General features: G+C 43.2%; 1 protein-coding gene across 1 annotated transcript in view; it reads right to left on the bottom strand.

The window, feature by feature from the left end:
• SLC39A9 (solute carrier family 39 member 9) overlaps window positions 1-26,928 on the bottom strand; it is a 62,727-nt gene that overhangs the window by 12,687 nt on the left and 23,112 nt on the right. The window contains exons 2-3 of the mRNA XM_066388391.1: window positions 18,052-18,160; window positions 3,051-3,248 (exon numbers count right to left, since the gene is read on the bottom strand). Coding sequence (XP_066244488.1) covers window positions 3,051-3,248; window positions 18,052-18,160 — 307 coding nt within the window. The remainder of the gene's footprint in view (window positions 1-3,050; window positions 3,249-18,051; window positions 18,161-26,928) is intronic.

Genomic DNA, 26,928 nt, shown 5'->3' on the forward strand with positions numbered 1-26,928 from the left:
GGGCGATGCTCTGCCCATCCTGGGCGTCGCCATGTTGCGACCAGAGCCACTCTAGCGCCTGGGGCAGAGGCCAAGGAGCCATCCCCAGCGCCCGGGCCATCCTTGCTCCAATGGAGCCTCAGCTGCGGGAGGGGAAGAGAGAGACAGAGAGGAAAGCGTGGCGGAGGGGTGGAGAAGCAAATGGGCGCCTCTCCCGTGTGCCCTGGCCGGGAATCGAACCCGGGTCCTCCGCACGCTAGGCCGACGCTCTACCGCTGAGCCAACCAGCCAGGGCGATATCTATATTTTTATATTTTTACTTACTGATTTTAAAGAGAGAGGAAGAGGGGTAGGAGAGGGAGAGGGAGAGGGAGAGGGAGAGGGAGAGGGAGAGGGAGAGGGAGAGGGAGAGGGAGAGGGAGAGGGAGAGGGAGAGGGAGAGGGAGAGGGAGAGGGAGAGGGAGAGGGAGAGGGAGAGGGAGAGGGAGAGGGAGAGAGAGAACATTGGTTTGTTGTTCCACTTAATTACTTACTCACTGGTTAATTTTCCTATGTTTACTGACTAGGAAATTGAGCCTGCAACCTTGGTGTCTCAGGACAATGCACTAATCAACTGAACTACGCAGCCAAAGCTTAGATATTTTAATTTAATTTTATTTATTCATTTTTTAGAGAGGAGAGAGAGAGGGAGAAAGAGGAGAGAGAGAGACAGAGAGTGAGAAGGGGGAGGAGCTGGAAGCATCAACTCCCATATGTGCCTTGACCAGGCAAGCCCAGGGTTTCGAACCGGCAACCTCAGCATTTCCAGGTCGACGTTTTATCCACTGCGCCACCACAGGTCAGGCGGCTTAGATATTTTATATTACTGTTTTCACTCACCACTACTTTAAATGATGGGCTTAGAGAACTTCTGCCACGCTGCATGATTAGTCCTCCTGTCTGTAGATGCTCGTGTGACGGAGCTGGACTATCTGGCATCTCCGCACCTAAAAGTCATTAGCCGCCAAAGAGTAAAAGTCTGGGGTCACTGCCTGCTGGGGCCCGAGGTGTCTATGCTGCTCTCCAGTAGTTCCTACTTGCAAAATTCTCTCTCCATGTATCTGAAAAGAGATATCTCTAAACCCTATGTTCATGATAACTCTTTCAAATTTATTTCTATGATGATGGCTTCAAAGTTGTATCATGGATCAAAATCCTTTTATATTTAATATAAACCATACACCAGAGGTGTTGATCTCACCAAAGATAAATTTGGTAATCTTAAGAGAAAAAAGTTACTATGCAGTAGTGGGATTCAGCTGGTTCACACCGGTTCGGAGGAACCGATACCTAATTTTTTGTTGAGTTCAGCAAACCGGTTGTTAAAGTGGCACTTGTAATCAGGGTTCTAAGGTGGGCACCTGAGTAGCTGCCCAATGTGGAAGTCACAAATATGCATTCCTTACTCTTTTTTAACATTCATCTGCGCAACAGCGTATTCTAAGTGCCTGTAGCAATGTTCATTCTGTCCATAGGTGAAAAAAATTGCAAGTGAGGACGCCAATCAAGAAGTAATATGGAAATACCTTAAATAACAGTTTTATTGTGTTTTGTCAGGTATTATTTAATATTTTTTCATTGATATTTTCAAACTCTTTCTTATGACATAATCTAGTTTTGTGTACCTCTTTTATTGTTATTATTTAAGTATTAAATGCATGAAATAATAAATTACCTTTCAGTATATCATTTTTTTATACTTAAAATGGTCATTAGGGCAGAGAACAGATTGTTAAATTATTTGAATCCCATCACTGTTCCTGTGACTGGAGTTAAATTTCATTTATTTATTTATTTTTAATGTTTACTGATTTTAGAGAGAGGGGGAGAGAGAGAGAAAGAGCGGGAGAGAAACAAGAACATGAAGCTGTTCCTGTATATACCCTGACCAGGGACTGAACTGGCAGAGTTAAATTTTAAAAGTCTTAGAGAATTCTAGTTGTCTTTGAAAGAAACTTATCTTTCCTTGATAAGAAAGCTATACTTACATATATTTGTAAGAAAATATCTTTGTGAATCAGAATTTTCTACATTAGTAACCATGAAAACAAACACCTAAGTGAAACAGATGTTCGACTTGATACTCATGTTGCCTCAGTAAAGCCCATCTCACAATTTAATGTTCTTAGTCAAGTTAAGCCACAGTAGTAACTGTCATACAGACATTCTAAAAATGAAACTTAACTTTGTTGCCTGACCAGGCAGTGACACAGTGGATAGAGTGTCGGACTGGAGTGCAGAGGACCCAGGTTCGAAACCCTGAGGTCACAAGCTGGAGCGCCAGGCTCATTCAGGTTGAGACAGGCTCACCAGCTTAAGCGCAAGGTCACCAGCTTGAGCATGGGGTCACTGGCTTGAGCGCAAGGTCTCTTGGCTTAAGCAAGGGCCCACTCACTCTGCTTGCTGTAGCCCCTACCCCCTGCCCCAGTCAAGGCACATATGAGAAAGCAATCAATGAACAACTAAGGAGCCACAACGAAGAATTGATGCTTCTCATCTCTCTCCTTTCCTGTCTGTCTGTCCTTATCTGTCTCTCTCTCTGACTCTCTGTCAAACAAAAAACAACCTTGTTTACAATTTAAATGTATTATCTCATTATTTAATGCAATGATAAAGATAAGATACATTACTAGATAAGAAATTTGTTTTAATGTTTGGTAACTATTACAATAGAATTGGTTTTCTCTGTAACCCTATATATTATGCTTTACATATTTAAAAACATTATTTCAAAAAGAGGTCCATAGGCTTTACACTACTTAAGAGCTGCATGGCACAAAAAGGGTTAAGAACTTCTGTTCCAGGCTTTTAACTAAACTTGACAGTTTTAAGATAACCAGGGTAATATTCAATACTGACATTCTTTTTTGTCACAAGTCAGTAGATCCCCCACCTGCATAAAATATTCATGGGAATTTGAAGAAGAGTTTTAGCATTAAATCAGGCCAATGACACATTAAATTACTCAATTATTTGTGATTTTCTAAACTGCAAAATTATTGCACAGTCCAGAAAGCCTTGGGATCACTTACCATCAGTAGAATGCACATGGGAGCTGCCAATCTGGTCCACCAGCAACATGAAAACGAAGCCCAGGACAAGAGAAACACCAATGTAGGCATGCAGCTGTGTGTGGTCATGGCTGTGCTCATGTTCATGGGCAGCAGGTATTTCTGCTGCTTTGTCTGATGCAATCACATTCTGTGTTTCACTCCCTTGGTGGTGTTTTCCTAGAGCAGAATGAACCATAAAGAAAAAATGTTTTCCTCTAAAAACATTTTCACACTGAAGCCTCCATTCTTATTTCAAGCTCTACTTACTTTACTGCAAAAATCACCCATTTCCTATATTGCAATCATAAACTCCTTCAACTTAAAAGTTCCTGATGAAAAAATTCCCAAGTATATTCTGCTTTTGGCATGCAGACCTTTTAACTGTCTATACTCTCAAAACCTAGAAAGCAAATCACCAGCAAGAAAGTAATCATAATCCCAAGGAATATTATCCCCAAATCCTCCTCAGTAAGTCTCAAATCCTCCATGGTAAGTTTTATTCAGATGAAAACAGATGAAGAGCAGTAACAAAAATAATTATAATCAAATTTATCTAGTTTTATACCTAGATTGATATAAAAATTGCAAGCAAAGAGCAAATTAAATATAAAACTGTTAGCTTTAAAAAATATCAGGGGGCAATCACTAACTAGAAACTGAAAGGGCAGAGCAGTTTAAAAGCAGCACATCCTGCGGTGTAAATTCAGTTCTAGAATGATCATGATTGTTGAGAGATTCTCAATTACGGTCAATAACACCTAGCCAAGTAATACTACTAGTTTACATTCACATATTTGACACTCAAAACATAAATGCTTCAGCCCTGGCCAGGTAGCTCAGTTGGTTAGAGCGTTGTCCTAATACACCAAGGTTGTGGGTTTGACACCCCCCCCCAAGGACACATACATACAAAACTCAACCAATAAATGCATAAATAAGTGGAACCACAAGCACAGGTTTCTCTCTCTCTAAAATCAATCAGTAAGCAAAAAAAACTTAAAAACTACAAATGCTTCAAGGCCAGAATCCAGAATCCCTCTTTGCCGTTTCATGAATAGAGGCTAACATACCAGACGTTTATCATTTATAATTAGATTAAGCATTTTTACCTTTAATCAAAGAAATTGAATAAGCCTGTTGTAATATTTTAGACACTTCCTTAATTCTTTTTTTAATTTATTCATTTTAGAGAGGGGAGAGAGAGAGAGAGAGACAGAAAGGGAGACAGTAGGGAGAAGCAGAAAGCATCAACTCTCATGTGTGCCCTGACCAGGCAAGCCCAGGTTTTCAAACCGGTGACCTCAGCGTTCAGGTCAATGTTTTATCCACTGTGCCACCAAAGGCCAGGCTAGATACACCCTTCCTTAATTCTTTTTTTTTTTTTTTTTTTTTTGTATTTTTCTGTAGTGAGAAGCGGGCGGGGGGGGGGGGGGAGGCACGACGACGACGACAGACTCCCGCATGCGCCAGACCTGCGCCAGACCGGGATCCAGGCCGCATACCCACCAGGGGCGGAAGCTCTGCCCATCTGGGGCGTTGCTCCACTGCAATCAGAGCCATTCTAGCACCTGAGGTGGAGGCCATGGAGCCATCCTCAGTGCCTTTGCTCCAATGGAGCCTTGGATGCAGGAAGGGGAGAGAGAGACAGAGAGGAAGGAGAGGGGGAAGGGTGGAGAAGCAGATGGGCGCTTCTCCTGTGTGCCTGACTGGGAATCAAACCCGGGACTTCCACATGCCAGGCCAATGCTCTACCGTTGAGCCAACCGGCTAGGGCCCCTTCTTTAATTCTTTAAGTCATTTATGAGGGGGCACAAAGCACAGTTCACCAGAAGATTTAAAAAAACCTATATATTTTTCAAATTCCTGAAAGATATGTTTGGTTTGTTTTCTTAGCTTTCTTTTTAAAACTTCTTTTACTGTGATAAAAATATATAACAAAGCTTATTATTTTAGCCACTCTGATGTGTCCAGTTCTCTAGCAGTACATTCATTCAGACTGGTTTGCAACCACCACCATCATTTATCCCCAGTCAACATGGTACGTAATGTGTTAAGGGGCCTGGACTGTGGTGGCGCAGTGGATAAAGCGTCCACCTAGAATTCAGAGGTCTAGGTTCAGGCACATATGCCAGGTCAAGGCACATATGAGAAGCAACTGCTATGAGTTGATACTTCATGCTCACCCCCCCCCCCCAACCTTTCTCTCTTTCAAATCAATAAATAAAATCTTTAAAAAAATAAGTGTTAAGGCCCTGGCCGGTTGGCTCAGTGGTAGAGCGTCGGCCTGGCGTGCGGAAGTCCCGGGTTCAATTCCCAGCCGGGGCACACAGGAGAGGTGTCCATCTGCTTCTCCACCCCTCCCCCTCTCCTTCCTCTCTGTCTCTCTCTTCCCCTCCCGCAGCCAAGGCTCCATTGGAGCAAAGATGGCCCAGGTGCTGGGGATGGCTCCATGGCCTCTGCCTCAGGCGCTAGAATGGCTCTGGTCGCAACAGAGCAACACCCCGGATGGGCAGAGCATCGCCCCCTGGTGGGCGTGCCGGGTGGATCCCAGTTGGGCGCATGTGGGCGTCTGACTGCCTCCCCGTTTCCAGCTTCAGAAAAATACAAAAAAAAAAAAAAGTGTTAAGTGATCACCAATTGTTCTGGAACATAGTTATATATTACTTGAAATTCATTTGGGAGAATCATTTTTAAACATTTTATGTGAAATATGTCACCTGAATATCTGGTCAGGTAAACATTGAGCAATAAAACAATGTTGAAGAAAAGAAAGTGGAGTGAGCACGGAAAACGCAGACACCAAACATTTTAGCAGAGAAAATAAGAGGCAAAGAAGACAGATCTTATTAGACCACAATTGCCCATGTTTCAGAATCCTGAGAGTAGAACAGTAATTTTCAACTGGTGTGCTGCAAGAATTTTCAAAACAAGCAATACTTGACTATTTAGTCAAGGGCACTGATCTCTTTTTCCTTAGACTGTCAAATAAAAAAATGACAATAGCCAACACAACAATAGTCATCCAGTGTGAATGAATTAAAGTTATATAGTTACATATATGTTTTTTGTCAGATTGGAAAGTAAAATTCTGGTGTGCTACAGAACTTTAGCAATTACTTTATGTGTGCCAAGAGAAGAAAAAGGTTGAAAATCACTGGAGTAGAGTATAACAAGAGTTTGGTTTTTTTTCTTACAGAGACAGCAAGAGTCAGAGAGAGGGACAGATAGGGACAGACAGGAATGGAGAGAGATGAGAAGCATCAATCATTAGTTTTTCGTTGTGACACCTTAGTTGTTTATTGATTACTTTCTCATATGTGCCTTGACCGCGGGCCTTCAGCAGACCGAGTAACTCCTTGCTCAAGCCAGCAACCCTGGGTCTAAGCTGGTGAGCTTTGCTCAAACCAGATGAGCCCGCGCTCAAGCTGGCGAGCTCGGGGTCTCGAACCTGCGTCCTCCGCATCTCAGTCCGACGCTCTATCCACTGCGCCATCACCTGGTCAGGCAACAAGAGTCTTAAAGAGTTCCATTTTTATTAATGAGTAATAGGACAAAAGTTAATAATTAAATAGAATTGCAAATATAACCCACTCCTTTTACATAAATACAAAGCAAAATAAAAGAGCAAAGCTGTAGATGGTAACTGTACCTCTCTAAAGAATCTGATATGCAGCCTATCTGGTGGTGGTGCAGTGGACAGAGCAGTGACCTGGGATGCTGAGGTCCCAGGCTTGAAATCTCAAGGTCTCTGGCTTGAACACAGGCTCACCAGCTAGATCACAGGGTCACTGGCTTGACTGATCATCAACATGATCCCAAAGTCACTGGCTTGAGTCCCAAGGTCACTTGCTTGAGAAAGGGGTCACTGGCTTGGCTTGGGGCCTCCCCCGACCCCTCAAGGCACATAAGAGAAGCAATCAATGATCAACTAAAGTGATACAATTATGAGGTGATGCTTCTCATCTCTCTCCCTTCCTATTTCTCTCTCTCTCTCTCTAAAAAAGAAAAAATAAAGAATCTGATATGTGGCATTCCTGGAGAAGTTAGTGGGAAATCTATAGTGAACCATTCCTGATGACAGCAGTTTCAAGGATTACCTAGTTATGAATACATCACATTTATATTTAGATCTTTGACCCAATAGCCTGCTTTCCTAAACATGTTCCAAAGAATTATGACGGTATCAAATTTTAGTTCACAGTAACAAGCACTGCAGTATTCACAAGCTGTGTTCTTAAAACTTGTTCCTATAGAAAGACAGTTTTTTCACATGAATGCGGATAATCACCTAATTCCAGTAATTTTAGAGCTGTAATTATAGAAGAACATGTAAGAGTCCTTCTACATTAATTAGTATTTATAGTGCTTATTAAAGTATCAGAGCACTTACTTAACATGGTATACTGAGCTCTGAAAAATGTCTGTTAATTACCATAATTGCAAGGACCACAGAAGAACTAAATCATATGCTTGTAATATAAATAAACTCTTCCCATGAAGTATAGAAAAAAGTTGGTTTGATCTACAAATAAAGAAAGAGAGGCCCTGGCCGGTTGGCTCAGCGGTAGAGTGTCGGCCTGGCGTGCGGGGCACCGGGGTTTGATTCCCGGCCAGGGCACATAGGAGAAGCGCCCATTTGCTTCTCCATCCCCACCCCCCTCCTTCCTCTCTGTCTCTCTCTTCCCCTCCCGCAGCCAAAGCTCCATTGGAGCAAAGATGGCCCGGGCGCTGGGGATGGCTCCTTGGCCTCTGCCCCAGGCGCTAGAGTGGCTCTGGTCACCGCAGAGCGACGCCCCGGAGGGGCAGAGCATCGCCCCCTGGTGGGCAGAGCGTCACCCCTGGTGGGCGTGCCAGGTGGATCCCAGTCGGGCGCGTGCGGGAGTCTGTCTGACTGTCTCTCCCCGTTTCCAGCTTCAGAAAAATACAAAAAAAAAAAAGAAAGAAAAAAAAAAAAAGGGAAGGGGAGGTAAATTAGCAGAAACTAAAATGGTTGTGACTAAGCTCATCAGCATGAAGAGAAATGTAGAAAATTTGGAGACAGTTTAGTTTATATGAGCTAACATGTATGGTTGAGCTACCTTAAAAAAATTTTTTTTTATTTTATCTATTCATTTTTAGAGGAGGGGAGGGGGGAGAGAGAGAGAGAGAAAGAGAGAGAGAGAGAGAGAGAGAGAGAAAGAGAGAGAGAGAAGAGGAGAGGAGAGGAACAGGAAGCATCAACTCCCATATGTGCCTTGACCAGGCAAGCCCAGAGTTTTAAACCAGTGACCCCAGTGTTCCAGGTCGACACTTTATCCACTGTGCCACCACAGGTCAGGCTCAAAAAATTTTTAAGAAGTAGAACATTAATATTTACTTTTTATAAAGTATGACGGGGACTTCTAGTGCTGGCCAAAATGGAGTAAATCCACTAGGGCTACAATCATGTACTGCTTAAGACAAAAACTTTGTTCGAAAAACATCAAACTACCTGAAGACTACAAAAAAGTAAAAAATATCAAGAGGAGATAGGGCAGCAAAACCTTCAAAAGAAACCCTATACTACTGGCCAAAGGACCAGAAAAAGGGCTGCTGATAGCTATTGGTGTGGAGGGAAGTCCCCCCCCACCCGCTTTTTTCTTGCCCAGCCCTGACTTGAAGGCGGCCCCAGTTGCAGAACTGCATTGCTGTAACACAGGCAGTTGAAAGCCCAAGAAAAATCCTGTCTTTCTGGCCACAGTAACTGGGGAAATGGCCCGAGTAGTCTGAAAAGTGTGGAGGGAAATTCAGTTATTCTGTTCTCTTTTCTCCTGTCACTTTGCCCTGAGGGCAGAACAAGTTCCATGGACCCATGCAGTGACAGAACAGGTAGCTAAAACTTCTTTCTGGCTAGAGGACCTAGTCGGGGTTCCCTGGGAGTCAGAGAATAGGAGAGAAATACTGGAAAGAGGTGGGGAGGGGGATGTTCCCTCTAATCCTGTGTATAAATGACACAAGTCTGAGACTCACTCACTCCTGAACTCTGCAGGGACATGACACACCTAAAGCAGCATCTCAAAGCCTTTGAAAACTGAACTAAAATCAGAACCATCACCCAAAAAAGGCCACACAGAACTGACTGACAGTCTGAACCCAAACAGGTTAACTGCCTGCTAAAAATGAAAGAAATAAACGTTCTCCAGAGGATTTTGGGAGGTTCCAGAGTCTCAAATTATAATATTCAAAGTGTCCAGAATACAATCCAAAATAACTTGACATACAAAGAAAAAGGAGAATATGACCAATTACCAAGGGAAAAAATAAGCAACCCAACACCAGTATGACTCAGAATACTCAACACTTTAAAGCACCTGTAACTATGCTCTCTGAAGTAAACACACTTCAAATGAATAGGTGTCCTCAGTAGAGAAATAGAAAATACAAAAAGAAATAAAACAAATTTTAAAATGGAAAAATATAGTAACTTAAACAGTAAGTTCCCTGGATGAGCTCAATAGCACAGCAGAGATGAGAGAGGAAAGAGCCAGTGAAGTTAGTTAGCTACAAGGGCAGAGTTGAACAGTACCAAAGATATCACATGGCTGACAAAGTCTAAAAACTTTACTATACGACTCCTCACAGAAAAAGTTTGCCAGTGCCTGCTAAACACCAATTAGAATAAAGAGATTGTAAATTAGATTTAAAAAACATGATCCACCTGACTAGGCGGTGGCACAGTAGATAAAGTGTCAGACTGGGACGCGGAGAACCCAGGTTCGAAACCCAGAGGTCGCCGGCTTGAGTGCAGGCTCATCAAGCTTGAGTGTGGGCCCACCAGCTTGAGTGCACGGTCGCTGGCTTGAACATCGGATCGTAGACATGACCTCATGGTTGCTGTCTTTTTTTTGGTGTGTGTGTATTTTTCTGAAGTTGGAAACGGGGAGGCAGTCAGACAGACTCCTGTATGCGCCTGACCAGAGTCCACCTGGCACGCCCACCAGGGGGCTATGCTCTGCCCATCTGGGGCATTGCTCTGTTGCAACCAGAGCCATTCTAGCGCCTGAGGCAGAGGCCACAGAGCCATCTTCAGCGCCTGGGCCAACTTTGCTCCAATGGAGCTTTGGCTGCAGGAGGGGAAGAGAGAGACAGAGAGGAAGGAGAGGGGGAGGGGTGGAAAAGCAGATGGGTGCTTCTCCTGTGTGCCCTGACCGGGAATCGAACCCGGGATTCCTGCACGCCAGGCCGATGCTCTACCACTGAGCCAACCGGCCAGGGCCATGGTTGCTGGCTTGAGCCCAAAGGTTGCTAGCTTGAGCAATGGGTCACTTGCTCTGCTGTAGCCCCTCACCCCCGTCAAGGCACATATGAGAAAGCAGTCAATGAACAACTAAAGTGCCACAACGAAGAACTGATGCTTCTTATGTCTCTCCTTTCCTGTCTGTCTGTCCCTATCTGTCCCTCTCTCTATCCCTCCACTAAAAAACAAACAAAAAATAAAATAAAGTTCTTTGAAAAAAATAAAACTGATAAACTTCTAAATAAGTAGAACAAATCAATGTTTCTCTCCCCCCTCAAAAGCAATAAATAAAAAATTAAATAAAACCCTCAACAGGATTAGCACACTAAATCTGGCAACATATAAAAGGATAATACATAAACCAGGGGTCCCAAAACTTTTTACACAGGGGGCTAGTTCACTGTCCCTCAGACCGTTGGAGGGCTGGACTATAAAAAATACTATGAACAAAAAATCCCTATGCACACTGCACATATCTTATTTTAAAGTAAAAAAACAAAACGGGAACAAATACAATATTTAAAATAAAGAAAGTAAATTTAAATCAACAAATTGACCAGTATTTCAATAGGAACTATGCTCCTCTCACTGACCACCAATGAAAGAGGTGCCCCTCTGGAAGTGCGGTAAGGGCTGGATAAATGGCCTCAGGGGCCACATGCGGCCCATGGGCCGTAGTTTGGGGACCCCTGACATAAACAAATGGGAAATGGGAATGAGCTGGGGAGGGTAGTATATGTAGTCTAGTTCTACATTTGAAAATCACTGTAATTTTCACCACACTAGCAGACAAAAAAATGCATTTGGCAACATCCATTTAAGATAACAACTCTCTCGCCTGACCAGGAGATGGTACAGTGGGTAGAACGTCAGCTTGGGATGCTAAGGACACAGGTTTGAAACCCCAGGGTCACCAGCTTGACTGCGGAATCATCTGGCTTTAGCGCGGGATCGCAGACATGACCCCATGGTCACTGGCTTGAAGCCCAAGGTTGCTGGCTTGAGCAAGGGGTCACTCACTCTGCTTAGCTCCCCTTGACCCCTGTTAAGGCACATATGAGAAAGCAATCAATGAAGAACGAAGGTGCCAAAACTACAAGTTGATTCTTCTCATTTCTCTGTCCCTGACTACCCCTCCATCTCTCTCACAAAAAAATAAAAAAAAGATAAAAACTCTCAGGAAAATAGGAATTAAAAAAATATATTTCTTTAACCTAAAGTTGAATCTATAAAAAATAAAAAACTACATCTAATATCATAGACAATGATCAAAGACTGAATGAGAATAAGGCAAAATTATTCAATTTCATTTCTAAGCAATCTCATAATGGATAATACAATCATGCAATAAGGGGAAAAAAAGCATATTAGAAAGAAAAACATTAAGCTGCCTCTATTCATAGATGACATGATTATTTATGCAGCAAATCTCAAAGAATCTACAAAAATCTTTTATAAGTAATAAGTGAGTTTAGCAAATTTCTAAATACTAGAATACTAGAAATAAAAAAAGTTTTAAAGTATCATTGACAACTGCACTAAAAACATGAAATATTTAGATATAAATCTAACAAAATATCTATAGATCTGTATGTTAAAAACTGTAACACTGACTAATCAAAGAAGACCTAAATAAATGGAGAGATATACAGTATTGTGTTCATGGACTGGAAAACACAATAAGATGTCAATTCTCCCCAAATTAATTTACAGATTCAATTCAATCTGAATCAGAATCCCAGCATGATTTTTTGTAGATATTGACAAGCTCATTCCAAAAATTTTACAGAAAGGCAAAGGAATTAGATTAACAAAAACAATTTTGAAAAATAAGATCAAAGTTAGAAAACTCCACTATCTGATTTCAAGATTTTCTATAATGCTACAGTCTTCCAGACAATGTAGTATTGGCAAAGCATAGACAATATAAATCAATAGAACAAAACAGTCTAAAAATAGACCAACACAAATATAGTCAACTGATTTTTGACAAAGGTGCAAAAACAATTTAATAGAGGGAAAACAGTCTTTTCAACAAATGGTGTTAAAACTATAGGGCATCTATCCATATGCAAAAAATGAACCTTCACTCTGAATTCAAAATTAACTCAAAATGAATTAATAGATCTAAATGTAAAATCTAAAATTATAAAACTTCTAGCCTGGGCTCTGGCCAGCGGCTCAGTGGATAGAGCGTCAGCCCACCATATGGACATCCTCAGTTCGATTCCTGGTCAGGGCACATAGGAGAAGCAACCATCCGCTTCTCTCCCCTTCTCTCTTCCCTCTGTTTTTCTCTTCCTTCCTGCAGCCAGTGGCTCAATTGGTTCGAGTGTGGCTTGGGTGCTGAGGATAGCTCAGCTGGTTCGAGCACTTCAGCTTCAGGTGATAAAAATAGGTCGGTTCTCAAGCATCAGCCCAAGACAGGTGTTGCTGGGTGGATCCTGGTCGGGGCACATGCAGGAGTCTGTCTCACTATCTCCCCTCCTTTCACTAATATATATATATATATATATATATATATATATATATATATATAGAGAGAGAGAGAGAGAGAGAGAGAGAGAGAGAGAGAGAGAGAGGAGAGAGAGAGATAAATAGATATAGATATAGATAGATAGATAGATGACTTCTAGCCCTGGCCAGATAATCAGTTGGTTACAGTGTCATCCTGAAGCACAGAGGTTGCCAGTTCAACCCTGGTCAGGGCACACACAGGAACAGAACAGTGTTCCTGTCTCTCTCACTCTCTCTCTCCCTTCCTCTCTTTCTAAAGTCAATAAAATAAACATTAAAAAATAAAACTTCTAGAGAAAACAAGACAAGGAATCTTTGCGAACTTAGGTTCAGCAAGTTTTTAGATATAACACAAAAAGCACAATTCATGAAAGAAAGAACTGATAAATTGGACTTCATCGAATTTAAACACTACTCAGTGAAAGAGGCTATTAACAGAAAGAAAAGATAAGCCACAGACTAGGAGAAAATACTGACAGATCACACATCTGATAAAGAATTTGTATCCAGAGTATATAAAGAACTCTCCAAACTACTTAAGAAGAAAATTCAATTTAAAAAATGAGCAAAAGATTTGATATTGCCTAAGACATAATAGTGGCAACCAAGCACAGGAAAAAATGTTCAACTTCATTACCAATTTGGAAATTGCAAATTAAAACCACATTGAGATACCACTGCTCACCTATTAGAATGACTAGAATAAAAAACTAAAATGGGCCCTGGCTGGGTAGCTTAGTGGATAAAGCATCAACCCAGCATACCAGCAGCCATGGGCTCAACCCCAGGTCAGGGCATGTACGAGAAGCAATCAATGAGTCCACACTAAATGGAACAACTAAGTGAAACAAGGAATTGATGCTTCTCTCTCTTTCTCTCTCTCTCAAATCAATATAAAAATTAAAACTTAAAAAAAACACAACCAAAACAGATAATATCCAGTGCTAGCAATGTAGAGAACCAACTAGAACTCTCAAACATTACTGATGGGAATGCAAAATGGTACACTTTGGAAATGCTTGGCAATTTTTTATGAAGTTAAACACACATATACCATATAACCCTAGCAATTCCACTTATCAGTACTTACACAAGAAAAATAAAATCTCCTGTTTAGCCTGACTGGTGGTGGCGCAGTAAGTAGAGTGGCAATCCAGGATGCTGAGGTCCCAGGGTCGAAACACCAAGGTCACTGGCTTGAGCGTGGGACCACTGACATGATCCCATTGTTGCTGGCTTGAACCCAAAGGTTGCTGGCTTGAAGCTCAAGGATGCTGGCTTGAGTAAGGGGTCACTGGCTCAGCTGTAGCCCCCAGGTCAAGGCACATATGAGAAGCAATCAATGAACAACTCAAGTGCCACAACTACAAGTTGATGCTTCTCATCTCTCTTCCTTCCTGTTTCTCTCTCTCTCTCTCTCTCTCTCTCTAACAAAGCAAAAAAAAAAAAAGCTCATGTTCACACAAAAGTGTATACACAAATGTTTATGGTGACTTTATTCATAATCACCAAAACTGGAAACAACCCATATATCTTTTGACTAGTGAAGGAATACACAAAAGTTATCCAAACAATGGAATACTCCTCAGAAATAAGCAATATGGTAAATCTCAAGTGCATTATGCCAAGTGAAAGAAGCCACACCCAAAGACTACAAGAATTTATTTTTTATTTTATTTTATTTTTTTCATCTTTCCGAAGCTGGAAACGGGGAGGCAGTCAGACTCTCGCATGCGCCCGACCGGGGTCCACCCGGCATGCCCACCAGGGGGTGATCTTCTGCCCCTCTGGGGCATCGCTCTGTTGCATCCAGAGCCATTCTAGCGCCTGAGGCAGAGGCCACAGAGCCATCCCCAGCGCCCGGGCCATCTTTGCTCCAGTGGAGCCTCGGCTGCAGGAGGGGAAGAGAGAGACAGAGAGGAAGGAGAGGGGGAGGGGTGGAGAAGCAGATGGGCGCTTCTCCTGTGTGCCCTGGCCAGGAATCGAACCCGGGACTCCTGCACGCCAGGCCGACGCTCTACCGCTGAGCCAACCGGCCAGGGCCTTACAAGAATTTATTTAAATGACGTTTGGAAAAGGTTACACTATAGGGTCAGAGAAGAGATCAGGTTTGACTACAAAAGGGCAGCAGGAGAGAATTTTGTGTGATGGAACTCTTCTATATTTTGAAGCAATAACATGATTCCATGCATTTGTCAAAAGTCATAGAGGTGCACATTAAGAAGACTAATTGTAAAAATATATAAGGATAATAAAATTCATTATATTTTATTTTTTATTTTTTTACAGAGACAGAGAGAGAGTCAGAGAGAAGGATTGACAGGGACAGATAGACAGGAACGGAGAAATGAGAAGCATCAATCATTTGTTTCTCGTTGCGCATTGCGACACCTTAGTTGTTCATTGATTGCTTTCTCATATGTGCCTTGACCGTGGGCCTTCAGCAGACCGAGTAACTCCTTGCTCGAGCCAGCGACCTTGGGCTCAAGCTGGTGAGCTTTTTTTTGCCCAAACCAGATGAGCCCTGGGTCTTCCGCATCCCAGTCCGACGCTCTATCCACTGCGCCACCGCCTGGTCAGGCTAAAATTCATTTTAAATGATGGCATAGGGCTGGAGAGTAATCCCTGATGAAAGGTTAAAGAGACAGGAATGCTTATTTTTGGAAAAGCAGGTTTATAAAGTACATTGTATCTATTTTCAAATAAATCCAAAAAAAGTACTCTGAGCCAAAATCAGAAAAACTGAAAATAAAGAAATGGGACCCAACACACAGTAAACCTTAAAAATTATATCTGAAATATGGTATGTGCGTTGTATTTCAATAAAATGGTTATAAAAAGTACCTTAAACCTCTGGTTGTCAAACTGCGGCTCGCGAGCCACATGCGGCTCTTTGGCCCCTTGAGTGTAGCTCTTCCACAAAATACCACGTGCGGGTACTACCTCAATAATGAATGTACCTACCTATATAGTTTAAGTTTAAAAAATTTGGCTCTCAAAAAAAATTTCAATCGTTGTACTGTTGATATTTGGCTCTGCTGACTAATGAGTTTGCCAACCACTGCCTTAAGCAATTCTCTCCTTTACCCTAATGTTTTCCAAGCTTGTCTATTAAAAATTATTTGGCAATTTGTTAGAGATATTCCCAGACCTTTTCCCTAAAGGTTCTGATTCTGCAATCTATGTTGGGGGCCAGGAAACTATACTTTTAAGATGTACCCCCCCAAGGAACTTTTATTATCAGACAAGTTTAGCAAACAATTGCCACCCATAATTCTTTCTTAGCTATAAAGCCAAGAACAAAAACTTAATTGTCTAGTTAGTCATGGTCTGAATGTTTCCTAGTATACCAGCTTATTGATCTCTACAGTAGAATAATCACTCCCAGCAAAATTCAAGCTGATCCACTGGGATATGAAAGAAAATACTGATTGATATACGTTTACCTTAAATCTCATATTTTAAATTTTTCTATAATTTTAGTCCTGTATTTCATAATGTACATAGTAAATCAGTAGACTGTGCATGTATATGTTTTTTCCCAATAGGGCGTGTGATCAAAAAAGAGTGGAGCCTCACTGGTAGTGGCACATATGAGAAAGCAATCAATGAACAACTAAGGTGTCGCAATGCACAATGAGAAACAAATGATTGATGCTTCTCATCTCTCGGTTCCTGTCTGTCTGTCCCTGTCAATCCCTCTCTCTGACTCTCTCTCTGTCTCTTTAAAAAAATAAAAAATAAAACAAAATAATTATATTACTGGAAAATAATTATATTGTATCTTGTAAAAAATTTGAGCTTGACTTGCAGTGAGGAAGTGGATAAAGTGTTGACTTGGAATGCCAGGATTGCCGGTTCGAAACCCCAGACTTGCCTGGTCAAGACATATATGAGAAGCAACTACTAAGAGTTGATGCTTCCCACTCCTACCTCCCACCCCTTCTCTCTCTCTCTCTCCTCTTTCTATAATCAGTAAACAAAAATTAAAAAAAAAAATTTGGGGGGGGGGGCTCGTCTGGGATAAAAAAATAAAAAATTTTTAAAAAGAAAGAAAAAAAATATAAAAGGCACATATCTCTTTACACTATTCTTTTTTTTTTTTTTTTTTTTTTTCATTTTTCTGAAGCTGGAAACGGGGATAGACAGTCAGACAGACTCCCGCATGCGCCCGACCGGGATCCACCCGGCACGCCCACCAGGGGCGGTGCTCTGCCCCCCAGGGGGCGATGCTCTGCCCATCCTGGGCGTCGCCATATTGCGACCAGAGCCACTCTAGCGCCTGAGGCAGAGGCCACAAAGCCATGCCCAGCGCCCGGGCCATCTTTGCTCCAATGGAGCCTTGGCTGCGGGAGGGGAAGAGAGAGGCAGAGAGGAAAGCGCGGCGGAGGGGTGGAGAAGCAAATGGGCGCTTCTCCTATGTGCCCTGGCCGGGAATCGAACCCGGGTCCTCCGCACGCTAGGCCGACGCTCTACCGCTGAGCCAACCGGCCAGGGCTCTTTACACTATTCTTAAAGTCCAGTAGACTCTTGGCCTTTGAAGATTCAGCTCACCAATTTAACAGCTGTGGTTTCCTTCACAGATAGTTGTGAAGTTCCATGACAAGTAGCAATCTGATTTTGCAGAATCACAAATTTGAATCAAGTATGTATTCAAGCTGGAGTGAAGGACCGAATTACTGAGCCGGAGAGTGAAACAAGCCAACCACCCAGCATTTACTCACACACAGATATACTGTCCTCTGCTTGTTGTTATTAGGGTCAAGAGAGTCTTCTTTAGTTTTTTTTTTAGTTATCCTTTACTGCAGGGGTCTTCACCCGTTATCTACAAAGTTTACCATAAGGAGTCCTTAAATCCAAATGTGTATATCTACAAAGTTTTTCAATTAAAGAACATAAAAGATACCCATCATGTAGGACTTCGGAAATTTTTGAGTGGGCACTAAAAAAGGTCAGTCATACCCTGAAAGACTGAAATTCATGCATTATTGCAAGTAAACCTTAAGTGGTACTCATGAATTGGGGCATTCGAACCACAAACTGCTAAGGATGTGGTTAATGTCCAAAGTATCAAAAGATATGCTTTAAGAGCACTTCTCAGGGTAGACCTCAACGGCAAATGTGAACTGAGTTCAGAGTAAATCATTAAGCTCCTCTCAACCCTCCATGTCAATAATGTATCTCAAAGAAGGCCTTTCTCTCTCTCACCCTCAAGAATATCTTCATAAAGTGCATGTACTCCTTCAGGCACGATGACCGCCAGTGCAGTTCCACAGAGAAGGCCAGCACCCAAAACAGTCACCAGCTTTAGTCGATCCTGGGAAGACAATATAAGAAACTGTTGAAAAAATTGATGAATGAATGGAAAAAAGTTTCTGAAGTATCTAATCAAGACTGTGAGCTATTCATTTGTAAGACCAAAATCTACAATGGCCAGTGAAAATGAAAAAGGGTCAGCTTCATGAATAATGAATGCCAGTTAAAACATAGAGATGCTGTTTTTAAATTTACCAGATTGGCAATGATACAGGAAAACTTGTCTACTATCCACGACAGGGAAAAATGAACATGCCTAACATTGGAAGGAATGTGAATTGCTGCAACCTATCTGAACCACAATCTGGCAGTTTAAAGTCTCAAAAATGTGAATTCTTTGGCCTGACCATTGGTGGCACAGTGGATAGAGTATTGACCTTGCATGCTGAGGTCCCAGGTTTGAAACCCTGAGGTTGCCGGCTTGTCAGTTTGAGTGTGGGGTTGCCGACTTGAGTATATGGCCGTGATGGTGAACCTTTTTATAAAAACCGCCCACTTTTGCAGTGCTGGTCAACCTGGTCCCTCCCTCCCACTAGTAGGTGTTCCAGCTTTCATGGTGGGCCAATTGCAGTGCCGTTTGGTTGCTCTGCTAAGCCCACCATGAAAGCTGGAATGCCCACTAGTGGGCAGGAGGGACCAGGTTGACCAGCACTGCAAAAGTGGGCGGTTTTTATAAAAAGGTTCGCCATCACGGGTATATGGGATCATCAACATGATCCAAGGTCGCTGGCTTGAAGCCCAAGGTCGATGACTTGAGCCCAAGGTCACTAGCTTGAGCAAAGGGTCACTGACTTGGCTTGAGCCACCTCCTCACCCCCATCAAGTCAAGTATGAAAAGCAATCAATGAACAACTAAAGTGACACTACTGAGTTGATGCTTCTCATCTTTCTCTCTTTCTCTCTCTCTCTTTCACACACACACACGTGAATTCTTTGATCCAGCAATTTCACTTCCAGAAATTCATCCTAAGGAAGAAAGAACTATGCAAGATGACCACTGCACTTAAGACTGCAAACCCAAAAATAACCAAAATGTCCAAGAAAGGAGATTGGCTAAATCAACTGTAATACTTTATCACAGTATCACAACACTCAACCACTGAAGATTATAATAATAAAGTTCTATTTATGGCTGTAGAAAGTCATAATGTACTGCTAGGAGGAAAAAGCTGGTGGCAGACAACATTGTTTTTGTTTTTTGATAATCTCACATTTAAATTATATATATACATGTAAGTGTAAATTAAATGTTAACATATTTGTTACTTTATAAATATATGTAATATATAATTTATAAAACATTTCTAATTTATCTAAAATAAACATGTATTACTCATACAACAAAAAATTGTATTTAGTTCAATATTAAAATGTTCCATGGATTTTTTTTTAAACTGTTGAGGTATGATTGACATATAAAAAGCTATAAAAGGCCCTGGCCGGTTGGCTCAGTGGTAGAGCGTCGGCCTGGTGTGCAGGAGTCCTGGGTTTGATTCCTGGCCAGGGCACACAGAAGAAGTGCCCATATGCTTCTCCACCCCTCCCCCTCTCCTTCCTCTCTGTCTCTCTCTTCCCCTCCCACAGCCAAGGCTCCATTGGAGCAAAGTTGGCCCCGGGAGCTGGGGATGGCTCTATGGCCTCTGCCTCAGGCGCTAGAATGGCTCTGGTTGCAACAGAGCAACGCCCCAGATGGGCAGAGCATCACCCCCTGGTGGGCATGATGGGTGGATCCCGGTCGAGTGCATGCAAGAGTCTGTCTGACTGCCTCCCTGTTTCCAACTTCAGAAAAATACAAAAAAAAAAAAAAAAAAAAAAAAAAAAAAAGAAAAGCTATAGATACTTAATGAATACAACTTGATGTGTTTGAAAATAAGTATATATCTGAAAAACCATCATTATAATCAATGCCATAAATGATCTATGGTTTTAATCCAACCCAATCCCAGCTTTTTCTTTTAAGGGTTTTGTTTTGTTTTTGATTTTCTTTTTTTTTTTTTTTTTTTTTTTTTTTACAGAGGCAGAGATAGACAGGGACAGACAGGAATGGAGAGAGATGAGAAGCATCAATCATCAGTTTCTCGTTGCGCGTTGCGACTTCTTAGTTGTTCATTGATTGGTTTCTCACATGTGCCTCGACCGTGGGCCTTCAGCAGACCGAGTAACCCCCTGCTGGAGCCAGCAACCTTGGGTTCAAGCTGGTGAGCTCTTTGCTCAAGCCAGATGAGCCCGCGCTCAAGCTGGCGACCTCGGGGTCTCGAACCTGGGTCCTTCCGCATCCCAGTCCGACGCTCTATCCACTGCGCCACCACCTGGTCAGGCTTGATTTTCTTTTTAACAGAGAAGGGGCTATGAACGAGAAGTATCAACTCCTAGTTTCACTTTAGCTGTTCATTGATTGATGGCCTGTCGTATGTGCTTTGACCGAGCAAGCCCAGGGTTTTCGGACCAGTGACCTCAGCGTTCCAGGTCAATGCTCTCTCCACTGTGCCACCACAGGCCAGGCTCAACTTTTTCTTTTTACTCAGATTTCTTTGAGAGCTGCCTCTAGACATACAAAATATAAAAGATTATGTTTCAAAATTTATTGAAGCAGTGGTATACCCTATATGGCTTCCTGGAGGCTTAGCAGTATAAAAATGATCTTAAAAATTACGGCCCTGGCCAGTTGGCTCAGTGGTAGAGCGTCAGCCTGGTGTGCAGAAGTCCTGGGTTCGATTCCCGGCCAGGGCACACAGGAGAAGCGCCCATCTGCTTCTCCACCCCTCCCCCTCTCCTTCCTCTCTGTCTCTCTCTTCCCCTCCTGCAGCCAAGGCTCCATTGCAGCAAAGATGACCCGGGCGCTGGGGATGGCTCGGTGGCCTCTGCCTCAGGTGCTAGAGTGGCTCTGGTCGCAACATAGCGACTCCACGGATGGGCAGAGCATCGCCCCCTGGTGGGCAGAGCGTCGCCCCCTGGTGGGCGTACCGGGTGGATCCCGTTCGGGTGCATGCAGGAGTCTGTCTCTCCCAGTTTCCAGCTTCAGAAAAATACAAAAAAAAAAAAAAAAAAATGCTTCAGCATCAACCTCGTTTCTGTTTGCCTTGTAACTGAAATAATAAAAATGGAGTTACTCTAAAAAAAAAAAAAAAATTATAAAGGGTGCCCAGGTCGGTTGGCTTAGTGGTAGAGCGTCGGCCTGGCATGCAGGAGTCCCCGGTTCGATTCCTGGCCAGGGCACACAGGAGAAGCGCCCATCTGCTTCTCCACCCCTTCCTCCTCTCCTTCCTCTCTGTCTCTCTCTTCCTCTCCTGCAGACAAGGCTCCATTGGAGCAAAGTTGGCCCGGGCGCTGAGGATGGCTCTGTGGCCTCTGCCTCAGGCGCTAGAATAGCTCTAGCCATTGTAAAGCTAGAAGGGCTCTAACGTTGCAGCAGAGAGATGCCCCAGATGGGCAGAGTATCGCCCCCTGGTGGGCAGAGCGTCGCCCCCTGTTGGACGTGCCGGGTGGATCCCGGTCGGGCGCATGCGGGAGTTTGTCTGACTGCCTCCCCGTTTCCAACTTCAGAAAAATACGAAAAAAAAAAAATTATAAAGGGTAATTATGTATGTTGCTTATGAAAAAGTTTTAATAATTTAATGGTATAGCATGTCCTTCACTTTTCTATTTTAGTTTCCTTTATGAGATCAGCAAAAATAATAGGGTTGTATTACCCCTGACGTAAAACTGAATTTGTGTCTATGCGGCTGGGAAAATATATATGTAGTGTCTATGGGAAAATGAGGTTTTAGCTCATGTTTAGGAAGAAGGAAGGGATCTATATATATAGCTCATTGTGTCTCTATTAAATACGAGGGAACTACAGTTGTTTGTCAGCACCAACTAATACTTGCCATATAGCAAGAGGGGAATTCCTGCAATCCGAGCACACAAGCCAGGTCAGCCCTTTATACATTTAGGATGGCTGTTAATTAGCTACTTATAAATTTAAGACTATTCTAAATGTACCCAGTGGCTGGGGCACTGGCTGAAGAGTTACAACCTGACTCCATGTCCAACTTGGTTAACAACTCAGTACCTCAACTCTTCTCCTGTAAAATAAGAATATTTCTGCATGTCTTGTGAAGATATAGGAGAAACAAAAGAAAGTGATTAAAGCATTTCAGAAAAATGACACTGAGCAACTGTTGTTACTATTTTAATATTTAATACTGAGCTAGTCTAAGAGTCTTTGTCTTTTCCAAGTTACTAATCTCACCAATGTTGCTAATCACAGCATTCATTTGGACAAACTGTCAGCATGTATCACACAACAGTTCTATTCTGTGTGAAGTGATAGGGTAATTAATTTTTTCATTCTCTCTAATCAATTCATAAAATTACCTTTGTTTAGTTTTCTATTTAATTCATGAATGTAAAGTTTTCGTCTTCTTCTTTTTTTTTTTTTTTAGTGAGTGAGCAAGAGAGAGACAGACAGACAGAAAGGGAGAAAAATAAGAATCAACTCCTAGTTGCAGCACTTAGTTGTTCACCGATCACTTTCTTGAACGTGCCTTGTCCAGGGGGGCTCCTGCCAAGCCAATGACCCCTTGCTCAAGCCAGTGATCTTGGGCTCCAGCCAGCAACCTTTGGGCTCAAGCTAGTTGCGGTACTTTAGTTGTTCACTGATTACTTTCTTGTATGTGCCTTGTCCAGGGGGGCTCCAGCCAAGCCAGAGAACTTGGGCTCAAGCCAGCAACGTTGGGCCTCAAGCCAGCAATCTTTGGGCTCAAGTCAATGACCATGGGGTCATATCTATGATCTCACACTCAGGCCTGCAACCTCAGGGGTTTTTTTTTGTGTGTGTGTGTGTTTTTTTTGGGGGGGGGGTTGTATTTTTCTGAAGTTGGAAATGGAGGCAGTCAGACCCCCGCATGCCTGACCGGGATCCACCTGGCATGCCCACCAGGGGGCGATGCTCTGCCCATCTGGGGCGTTGCTCTGTTACAACCAGAGCCATTCTAGCGCCTGAGGCAGAGGCCATAGAGCCATCCCGAGCGCCTAGGGCCAACTTTGCTCTAATGGAGCCTTGGCTGCGGGAGGGGAAGAGAGAGACAGAGAGGAAGGAGAAGGGGAGAGGTGGAGAAGCAGATGGGTGCTTCTCCTGTGTGCCCTGGCTGGGAATCGAACCTGGGACTCCTGCATGCCAGGCCGACGCTCTACCACTGAGCCAACTGGCCAGGGCCAACCTCAGGGTTTTGAACCTAGGTCCCCAGTGTCCTAGGTCAATGCTCTATCCACTGCGCCACCATCTGGTCAGGCTTAAGTTGATTTCTAAGTAAGGACAAAATAATGGTAAAACTGCCTGGCCTGTGGTGGTACAGTGGATAAAGTGTTGACCTGGAATGCTGAGGTTGATGGTTCAAAGCCTTGGGCTTGCTCAGTCAAGGCACATATGACAAGCAATCAATGAACAACTAAAGTGAAGCAGCTATGAGTTGATACTTCTTGCTTCCCTGCCAGCAACCTTTGGGCTTAAGCTAGTTAAATATTTTATTTAAAAATAATAATAGGCCCTAGCCAGTGGCTCAGTGGATAGAGCATCAGCCTGGTATACTGATGTCCTGGATTTGATTCCCAGTCAGGACACACAGGAGAAGCAGCCGTCTGCTTCTTGTCCCCTTCCCCTTCTTTCCCCTTCCCCCTTCCCCTCCAGCAGCCAATGGCTCAATTGGTTTGAGTGTGGCCTCAGGCGCTGAGGATAGCTCTACTGGAGCACATCAGCCTCAGGTGCTGAAAATAGCTCAGTACTTGAACACTGGCCCCTAGATGGGGCTGTTGGGTGGATCCTGGTCAGGGCTCATGTGGGAGTCTGCCTCACTATCTCCTCTCCTCTCACCTTAAAAAAAAAAAAAAAAAAGAAGAATAAAATCGACTGGACAGAGCCAACCATTTCAAGACTGAGTTTCAGAACTGCACAATTCAAAGTAATGAATAAATTGCTAGACAACTGTCCTGTCAGCATTTTGAATATGCTCAAATGAAAGATGCCTTTGCTTTTGCAAATTAAGGGAAGATGAGAAGTGAAGATGTACCCGAAAGAGAAAGAGCTGATTGTTATCAAGAATTACTTGGATGGCAGTTCACAACATACACAAAAGTTATTTCTTGATGGATTATACAACTGAATGTAAAATCTAAAACTCAAAAGTGTCTAGAAAATGTAGGGTTGCAATCTTGGGTTGGCAATATTTCTTAGCGAAGATACAAAAACACAAACCAGAAGAAAAAAATTAAACATCAGAATTTATGGGTGTTTTTTTTTGTTTTTTGTTTTTTTTTACAGAGACAGAGAGTGAGTCAGAGAGAGGGATAGACAGGGACAGACAGACAGGAATGGAGAGAGACGAGAAGCATCAATCATTAGTTTTTCATTGCGCATTGCAACACCTTAGCTGTTCATTGACCGCTTTCCCACACGTGCCCTGACTGTGGGCCTTCAGCAGACCAAGTAACCCCTTGCTGGAGCCAGCGACCTTGGGTCCAAGCTGGTGAGCTTTTGCTCAAACCAGATGAGCCCGCGTTCAAGCTGGCGACCTCGGGGTCTCGAACCTGGGTCCTCAGCATCCCAGTCCGACGCTCTATCCTCTGCGCCACCACCTGGTCAGGCTAAACATCAGAATTTAAATGTTTGCTTCTCCATTAAGAAAACGAACAACCTGACCCGTGGTGGCACAGTGGATAAAGTGTCGACCGGGAATGGTGACACTCTCTCTAAAAATAAATAAATCTAAAAAAAAATGAAGCTACATACTTCAAGAAAATGTCCACAATACATATATCTATGGTAGACGCTGTGGTAACCCTGACCACATCACTACCCTCCCCTTCAGGTCGGAGACACCTGTTTCCCCAGCTGCTGGGAGTGTTGTCTACTGTTGGCTCACAGATTAATCCTTCTGAGGAATCGACCTTGGACCAAAGGAAAGTGACTCCCCCCTCCCAAGGCAGTCCACAGCCACTGGTTAATCCACCGGGTTATCTGGAGGGAGGTATAAAATTGGATTCCTTTGCTATAAAACTTGATCCCCTTGCCTTAATTCAGGATATCTCTGAAAGGCCATCCAACTCCATAACCTGCCGTGGGTGAACTAAATAAAGCTGCTGCTGCAACTGAATTCTAGTTCAACTTCTCCATTTGTTCAGTCCTGCTCATTCTTTCACAAGTGTTACTCCCAACAGCATTCCCCAATAAACTTCCTGCACGCAAATCTCCTTGTCACAGTCTGTTTTCCTGGGAAACCAACCTAAGACACTGATAAAGGGCCTGTACTGGAAATATAAAAAATACAGTACAGGCGCTGGCCAGTTGGCTCAGTGATAGAGCACTGACCAAGTGTGTGGAAGTCCCGGGTTCAATTCCCAGTCAGAGGACACAGGAGAGGCAACCATCTGCTTCTCTCCCCCACACACACCTGTCCCCCCCCCCATCTCCTCCCGCAGCCATGACTTGATTGATTCGAGCATGTCGGCCCAAGTGCTGAGGATGGTTCTGTGGAGCCTCTGTCTCAAGCTCTAAAAATAGCTTGATTACCAGCAACCCCAGATGGGCAGAGCATCAGCCCCAGACGGCAGTTGCTGGGTGGATCCTAGTTGGGATGCATGCTGTATCTCCCCTACTCTCACTTAAACAAAAAATATATATAAACTGTATTTATTGTCTATAGCTCAGTAAGAGACAAAAAAATAAAAATAAAAATAGGTAAAACATTAAACAGATATTTCACAAAAGATATCCGAATGGCCCAGAAGCCCAAGAAAAGGTGTTCAACATCATTTAGTCATTAGGATAATGTAAATTTAAACTACAATGAGATACCTCTTCATACCAACCAGAATAGCTAAAATTAATAAAACTTACAACACTAAAAGATGGCAAGAATATAGAGCAACCAGAACTCTCATTTATGCTGGTGGAAACATAACATGGCACAACCGTTTTGAAAAACTGGCAACCTTTCTAAAGTTAAAACCAGTGATTCTACTTTTGGGTATTTCCAAGACAAATGAAGATGAATGTCCACAAAAAAAAACTTGTACAGAATATTCATGGAAGCTTTAGCTGGACCAAATGTCCATCGATGGGAGAATGGATAAACAAATTGTGGTATTATACAATGCAATGGAACTCAGTAACAAAAAGGAATAAATTACTGCCACATACAGGAACATGAATGAATTTCAAAAATATTATCTTGTTGCCTGACCCATGGTGGTGCAGTGGATAAAGAGTCGACCTAGGCCCTGGCCGGTTGGCTCAGTGGTAGAGCGTTGGCCTGGCGTGCAGAAGTCCCGGGTTCGATTCCCGGTCAGGGCACACAGGAGAAGCGCCCATCTGCTTCTTCACCCCTCCCCCTCTCCTTCCTCTCTGTCTCTCTCTTCCCCTCCCGCAGCCAAGGCTCCACTGGAGCAAAGTTGGCCCGGGCGCTGAGGATGGCTCCATGGCCTTTGCCTCAGGTGCTAGAATGGCTCTGGTTGCAACACAGCAACGCCCCAGATGGGCCAAGCATCGCCCCCTGGTGGGCGTGCCAGGTGGATCCCGGTCGGGCACATGCGGGAGTCTGTCTGACTGCCTCCCCGTTTCCAACTTCAGAAAAATACCAAAAAAAAAGAGTCGACCTGAAACGCTAAGGTTGCTGGTTCAAAACGCTGGGATTGCCTGGTCAAGGGACATACAGGAAGCAACTAAATACTATGAGTTGATGCTTCCCTCATCTGCCCCCCCTCCTCTCTAAAAATCAATAAATAAAATCT

Source organism: Saccopteryx leptura, chromosome 6, assembly GCF_036850995.1.
Source record: "Saccopteryx leptura isolate mSacLep1 chromosome 6, mSacLep1_pri_phased_curated, whole genome shotgun sequence".
Lineage (NCBI taxonomy): Eukaryota > Metazoa > Chordata > Mammalia > Chiroptera > Emballonuridae > Saccopteryx > Saccopteryx leptura.